The sequence below is a fragment of the Alosa alosa genome, chromosome 15, assembly GCF_017589495.1.
Source record: "Alosa alosa isolate M-15738 ecotype Scorff River chromosome 15, AALO_Geno_1.1, whole genome shotgun sequence".
Taxonomy (NCBI): domain Eukaryota; kingdom Metazoa; phylum Chordata; class Actinopteri; order Clupeiformes; family Clupeidae; genus Alosa; species Alosa alosa.
In genome coordinates this window covers 12,043,388-12,051,395 of record NC_063203.1, presented here as the reverse complement: position 1 = coordinate 12,051,395, position 8,008 = coordinate 12,043,388, and the positions used below count along the sequence as shown (strand labels likewise).

At 40.2% G+C, this 8,008-nt stretch overlaps 1 protein-coding gene across 1 annotated transcript; it reads left to right on the top strand.

The window, feature by feature from the left end:
- Positions 1–251: 251 nt before the first annotated feature.
- guca1c (guanylate cyclase activator 1C) lies at positions 252–3,540 on the top strand. Its single transcript, XM_048264529.1, has 4 exons — positions 252–716; positions 1,181–1,330; positions 2,184–2,271; positions 2,448–3,540. The coding sequence occupies exons 1-4, from the start codon at positions 522–524 to the stop codon at positions 2,576–2,578; spliced, it is 564 nt and encodes a 187-aa protein (XP_048120486.1). The 5' UTR covers positions 252–521; the 3' UTR covers positions 2,579–3,540.
- The last annotated feature ends 4,468 nt before the right edge of the window (positions 3,541–8,008 follow it).

Here is an 8,008-nt window from a genome sequence, read left to right as displayed (position 1 = left end):
CCAATGTGACACCCGGACTTCTTAAAGGGCTTAAGTTGTGCTTCTGAATGGTCCTAATCCATCTCGCATTAGACCTGGGCTAGGACCATGGAGGGACTTAGTGTGTGTCACGACAAGGGGTGGAGTTTGCCAGCCGCTCCTGTTGCTGTAGAAGGTCCCAGCTTCTCAGAAGAGTTCGTTAATTATCCAATTAAGAAGTGAGTGCCCCTTTTAGATGTGAAGGGGCTGAAAGGCTTACATTTGTTCAGTTTCCTCAGTGCCTCTTAGTCTGTCTTGAAGTTGCGTTGTCAGTGGAGGTATCTCGGTAGTGCTCCTGCACATTGCATCCGAACTCCTCTGCTGGCTGAATCTGCACCTCGAAACTACTGGAAGTACTGGGCCATTGAAATACAACAACAAGCAAAAGGGAGACAATTCACAACGACAGTGATAGCAAAAACAACTTGGGCTGTTTATTGTTTTTTTTGTTTTTTTTTCAATTTAATTTCCATCTCAAGCTTACCTGATCCTCATAGAATACCATGGGTGCTCATGGCTCCAACATGGATGATATCCTGGCGGAGGACATGCACCATTGGTACAACAAGTTCATGAAGGGATCCCCGTCAGGAGTCATCACACTGTTTGAGCTCAAGGCCATGCTGGAGATGCGGGGCATGACCGAGGAAGCCAGCAGCTACGTGGACCAAGTCTTCTTTACATTTGACATGGACGGGGTAAGACATCCCAGCTAAGAATGGCTACACTACTGATGGCATTTAGTCAGATGTCAACCTGCAGGGTAACTAGCAGGAACAGCAATGCCTATGAAGACCACAACATTTAGGAGAATTGTGTTTCCAGAGAGCAGTTGTAGATGCTGGCTGTTGCTCTTGGTTTAGTTTAACGCACATCCTTTTGTGGCTTACACGGACCATCTTGCACATATGGTCATTCGTGTGCTGCACAAGGATCTCAGGAGTAGAACTTTTGGTAATATTTTAATGAACGTTTCTGTACTATGCAAAATGATAGATAGTCATATTAGTAATTGTACAATACATTAAAGTCTTTTTCAGTTTTTGTCAGTTATGTACAGCATATACAGTATTAAAACCTACTGCATTCCCACATCTTTTCCCAATTTCCTAATTCCATGTGCAAAATATATGCCTTACACGTGTATCTCTCTCTTTTTCAGGACGGATATATAGACTTTGTGGAATATATAGCAGCAGTAAGTTTATTACTGAAAGGAGAAGTCAATCAGAAGCTGAAATGGTATTTCAAGCTCTTTGATCAAGACGGAAATGGAAAAATAGACAGAGATGAAATGGAGACAATATTCAAGGTACGTCTTCACTGTACTGAAGTATGTCACTGGCAAGGCATGGGGCTTATGATGCAAAGTGGTCCCTCTCAGCAGTGGAGTTCTGAGAAAAGTTCTCTAAAAATAGCGTTTAGTCGCAGAGATTACCCCCTCTAAAGGCTTCTGATAGACCCGCAATTACTTCTAATCTGACGGTCTGTTGCCCCTCTGACCTAAGTCTGAGCTAAATCCTTGATGGCCCTTTGGTAACCTTTAACAGATAATCTTTCATATGTGCTGGTTATGTATGTTGTAGTCCTTTAAGAATATGTTTTCTTCATAGTCCAAAATATGCAAGCTGAGTGTCATTTGGATTTTCTGTGTGCTAAACCAGAATAGCACGGTTAATCGTCCCATTCTCAGCTATTTATCTTTAACAGATGGTTAATATGACCAAATGAGTAAATGACACAGACACTCCTGCCACTGAATGGTCAACTAAAGCAGCTTTCCTTGCATGAGTCTGGGGCAAGTGGACCCACTTTGAGCTGCCAACTCTCACACATTGAGAGTGAGATTCATTAATTTGATTGGCTCCACGCGCTCCAACTAATCAAATGCGTGAGGGTTGGCAGCTCTCAGATTAGATGTCTCTACAGTACTTGACTCCAGCCTTGTTGACAGATTGAAAAAATGTGATAATGTTAGTCATGAAGAAAGTTCATCAAAGGTCTTGCATTTTCCAATCAAGAGTACATCGTTTGCATTTTGTGATATTGAAGTAGGCCATTTCATTAGCAATAGGTATGTGGTATTTCTCAGTGTTCTTTTGTATTTCACAAAACCTGGAGAATGCCAGTGGATTCAAATATTGTATTCTCCACTGTCTTTCCAGGCCATTCAAGATATCACTCGGAAATATGATGTCCCTCCTGAAGAAATAGTGGAACTCATCTACACAAAGGTTGATGTCAACGGCGAGGGTATGACAAGCATCCAGATGTTTTCTAGCTCTTTTAAGTCTGTTGAAAACCTGAGCTCATAGAAATCTGCACGTTTTAGAATTGGGTTCTATAACTGTGCTGCTCATGGTGTTACACTATGCTTCTTTGAAAATGGTTGTGCTCACCAACACTTCCCTTCATTCCTGTTTCCCCAGGAGAACTTACCCTGGAAGAGTTTATCAGTGGGGCGCGGGAGCATCCAGACATCATGGAGATGCTCAGCAAGATGATGGATCTCACTCACGTCCTGGAAATCATAGTCATGGGCCAGAAGCCTAAACAGTGACTTTCACAAGAAGGAAAAACATATTTTTAAAATACATTTTGTTTGAGAGGGTTGGCCCCAAGGAATGCAACCCTATTGTTTTTTTTACAGGAAGAAGGTATTGTGGTAAAACCGACAAAAAGACAATGTATGAGGGAATGGGACTGACTTGGAGGCTTGGCGAGTTTGGGAAGGAAATGGCTAAATCTTCTAATGGTGGACTGTGATAGCATGCCCCGATCACTTCTGCCTACATCAACTTCTGCTCTGTGGTGCCTGCGACACCATTACAATCTCTCTCAGAGAAGATCAGACATCTCTTTGGGCCAATCGGCTCTCTATGAGAAGTCATCTCACTGAGATTTATTACACTGGGTCTTTTGGTCCAGCATCCAGTCATGGGTCTGGTTTGGGTCTCCTTCCAGTTGGGAGTTCATGGTCCCAGTGCTAGAGAAGGTTGGCAACCATGGACACGCTATATAATCGCTTGGTTACAGATCAAGAGCTGAGGTGGGAGAGAGTGCTATATAGGCTTGATCCTTTATCCTTTAATGCCATAAGGATTTCAAAGCTGCCTATGTTGACTGCGGAAGATAAGCACAGGCAAGGTAAAGCTAAGGAGTAACATATGCATCTCAAAGTGTATTTTTGTGGTGATGTTCAATGTTAAATGCTGGTCATATGACATTGGTGGAACAGAAGTTGAAAGCATGTCAAATGTATTAAAATGTTGAGTGCTATGGAACAATCTTCTGGTTCTACTGAGAAAGTCATGGATAGTTCGACTGAAAAAGCCATCGTTGGAAAAGACCTTGGTTCTTTTTTTTCTCCAGATTGCTTTCACAAAGAATTGTAAGACAAACACATGTAAATATCTGTAATTGCATTCCTTAGTGTCAACAGGAGTGTGTGGTCAGATGTGCTTATATAAGCAATTGCTATGTACACTTGTGGTACCAATAAAAGCAACCTTTGCCTTTAAAGTTTGAGTCTTAACTCAATGTAAAATATTTTACATTTGAAATGTAATATTTACAAAACAACCACAATGATAAATACTCTAACTTTATGTGTTCAAACTAAAATTATTTTTTTTTTGCTATATGCCTATATGTATATTTACAATTGTGGCAGAATATGTTGGAACCTTTAGAGATTATTGACAGAATGCTTAATTTCTTCCTTAAAAGCGATGTAATTTGTTGTTTATTTGACAGATTTGTCACTATAAAAATATGATTAACATTATGGTGATGATGTCTAGTGATGTGATTATTGGATTAGAAGTGATTAGAACTAACTGTTTCACCTTAATTAATATTGCAAACATATTTGATCCTTTATTCAATCATTCGTAGGTTAAAGAACATCTTCAAGCCAAGCAGTGTGATGTGTCACTTACTGGCTTTTTCAGGTGCCTAGGACCATAGACAGATTCACTGGGTGTAGCTGCAAGAGGAAAACGGACCTCAGACTGGATAGAAGGATAGTGCAAATTTGAGCATTTCACATATTGTGCACATTGTGAACTCACAATCCTTATAAGAGAAATGTCCTTTGGACTGAGACGAAACCGTAGTTTTTTTTTTTTTTAAGCAAATTATATCTATGTTCACAGACGAAAAAAATGAAAGTGTCCAGGAGAAGAATTTTAAAAAAAAAAGGAGGCTTGGTTATGTGTTGTTGCTGCTTTGCCCTGTCTGGTCCAGGGTGCCTTGAGTCTGTGATGGGCACAATGAAATCTCAAGACTGGAAGGCATCTGTGAGTGAAACATACAGCTCAGTGTCAGAAAGCTCAGTCTCAGGTCATGGGTCCTCCAACTGGATAATGAACCAAAACTCACGGCTAAAAGTACTAAAGAATGGCCATGAAATAAACAGTAGACTATCATAAAGTGGCCCTCAATTATTTCATGATGATCTGAATCCCATTGAATCTCTGGAAAGAGCTGAAACATGCAGTTTATGGAGGGCACCCTTCAATCCTTTGACAGCTGGAGCAGTTTGCTCGCCCTTACGAAAAAGAAACATAATACCTTGGCCAAAATACTAAGAGGACAGGAAATGTGGGCCACAATACCTGTTGATAGTTGCAAAGTGTCATTAAAAGCTACACAAAACACTTGTTGGCAGTGATTGCTTGTGCAACACACTATTGGGTAATGGGTACCATCATTTTTGTACATGCCATTTTCATTTGTTTGAGTCAAAAACATTTCCATGGAAGAGTATACCAACAATTTTAGCCATGACAAAAAGCAAAATAAAATGAATATTTGACTGTGAAATTGTTAAGACCGTCAAAATGTTGGAACAGCCGCTTTGATGGTGACGGCTGGAAAACAGCTGACGGGAAGGTTCAGGTGTGTCATAACTTTATGGGACAGTAAGATGCATTAGACTTGTGAATATTGTAGAAAACACATGTAATCTGACTCCATAATTAGTAAATAACCTACAATATCACTAAACAGGTTATAAACCAAATGTTAAACGCAAGGGCATGGTATGGTAGATCAAGGAACAGAGCAAGGGCAAGGGTATGGTAGATCAGCAGTTTAATACTGCAATACACATTAGCTTAAATGTTACAGATGTCAAGTAAACACAAAACCAAACCTGGGATGAATGAGTGAGAGAAAAGGGGTGTGACAAAGAGTGTGAAAGAGTAGATGAGCAGGACGGAGAAGAGAAGCCAATTTCCCCAACACTCTCGGGTGTTTGGTTTTATACGCCAAAACTCATATGCATTTGCCAGTGACCAATCCCTGTGAGGCCCTAAAATAACACTATAACCCCATTAATCAAGGAGATCACATTGGACTAGCTGGGCTATAAAAATATGGCACATATTTCAGATTGTAATGAAACCATGATCAGACTGCTGCCAATATAACAAGGATCAATTAGAGACCAAACATTAATATTTTACATTACAGTACAAAATACCACTCATCTTGAGTCTCTCTGACCCTGGTGAAGGGCTGAGTCAAATGATCAAAGGACACAGGAGATGCATTTAGCAGCATTGTGATCAGGCCTTGGGTGCCTGATATAATCAGTCTGTATGATGCAAACAGTTTAAATTGGGAAGCAGTGGTGTGACTTTTTGGCCACCCGGGCAAATAATGCCATTGTCCATTCATCTATGTAATCATTCTCAGAGTGGATTTTGCCTTACAAAATTATACAAACATCATGTCTTAAGGAGCACTGCAGTGAAGGTAAAGTGCATTTAATTGTAATAGCTGCATGTAGTTACAGATTTGTAATACCTCTTCTCAACAGCATTTCAGTCATTAGCCATTGTTTTGGCTACAGAGCCATGGATGAAAGAAACATTTGTTATGTACAGATACCAGAAACAGGCTATGGACACTAGAGAATCTTCAGATACTGATGAGAAGTGTATACCTTGGCTGAGGCCCTCTGTTGTACATATAATACAGAGGCCTTAGTCTCATCATATTATCAGGGGTATTCTGTATTCTTTCCTGATTACTTGGCAGGCCTTGCTGGTTTAGAATCTGGGGATTAACTTTCACAACTAGGAATGGTGAAATGTCTCAGTTTCATAACTTTTTTGTTGAAAGAAGTCTTATTGTCAAACATCCTCCCAAAGACTCCAATATTCTAGCCTGGACAATGAACTCTCAGATTCGCCTGGTTTCCAGGCTAGCAAGAATCCAGACACAAATAAAATTTAGAATTATGAAAGAATATATGAATTAATGACAACATTTTAAAATATTTATTTGTGGTACCTATCAACTATTATTACTGTTTCAAGGCATTTACAGAATAGTAGCCTGAACCACTCTTACCCAAGCACATACACAACATACTGTATAACACAACCCTGCTGTAATAGATTAAGAACACTTTCAACACCAAATACGTCAGAGTGAACAGTCTTAAATCAGCAGCAGTGTTTTAAATACACAGGGCTGTGTCTAGTATAAGTATTATACTCTTTTGATCCCGTGAGGGAAATTTGGTCTATGCATTTGTCCCAATCTGTGAATTAGTGAAACACACACCACACACAGTGACAGTGAGGTGAAGCACACACTAACCCGGAGCAGTGAGCTGCCTGCTACAGCGGCGCTCAGGGAGCAGTGAGGGGTTAGGTGCTCAACCCTTGCTCAAGCTTGCTCAAGGGCACTTCAGCCGTGGATGTGGGCATGGGAGAGCAGTGCTTAACCACTTCACCCGCCCACTTTTTTCCTACTGGGTCGGGGATCGAACCGGCAACCCTTCGGTTACAAGCCCTAACCAGTAGGCCACGGCTGTCCCTGTATTGTCACCCATTCTTTTCTCCATAATGAAATCACCTGCAACACAAATTGTATTTTTTCTATGCTGGTCTCTTGGTCATTCCATCTGTTAAGAGAGAATCAGTTTGTCAAAGAGCATTTGCCTTCTGTGCACTGTGCATGAAATCAGGGAAGCAGGCACTGTTGATATTTTTAAATCCACATAAAGAACACATATTCAACACATTATTGGCATGAATTCAAATTATTATATTTTTATAATATCCCTTTAGGTACTTTTAACATGAACTTATTTAACCACAAAGAAGTCAAACTAAATACATACAATAGTCTATTAACATACATTTGGACATAGCTTGTGAGCAAATAAAAAAGTGAGCTAGCCAACTGTCTTTGTTTGCTTTTTTTTCAAATGATTCCAGAGCAAAAAGGTCCTGGACAGATAAGAGATGCACGACTCAAACTGTACGGCAGTAACCCTGCCAAAACAAACCGGCCTTCAGCACTATAAGCATTTCAACATTTATAGAGTTTTACAATAGGGATCATATACTGAAGCTGTTAAAGAGTAAACGCTATTGTATTTAAAAGTTTTCTTAAGAGATTACCTATACTTTTTTCTAGGTCCATCATTAGACAATCTTATCCACAGATAATGCATGTATCATCTTATATTAAACCTGTAACCTTATTCTATAAAAAAATATTTGAGATTAGTTTTTCACTTTCTTTTTATATTAATAGTATCTAGCTTCTACCAAACTACTTAGCTTCTATCAAACAAATCACATGAAAAAACATAGGTATCCTTACATGCCATGGCATAGTCAAAGGAAAGCAAACAGAACAATGCTTGGGAGAAGACTCTTACTCCATCGAGTACAATGACACATTGCATGGTTGAGATGGGCCAAGCTAAACTTGCGTGACAGTTCAGTGCCCTCCACTGTGCCTTCTGTCTGGTGACCTTGGCAGAAACCCTGAGCCGAAGTAAAACCTCGTGAAAGTCAAACACCCGTGGGAGAGCTTGCATCACTCTGGCAGCCAGTGTTCTCTCCAAAATCAGGCTATTGCATTACCCAACTGGTGGGAGCAACCCACCCCTTCCACCCCTACCATTGTGCACCTATAAATGCAGAGCCCTGAGAAGCTCAAGGCACTGCTGGCTGCCTGT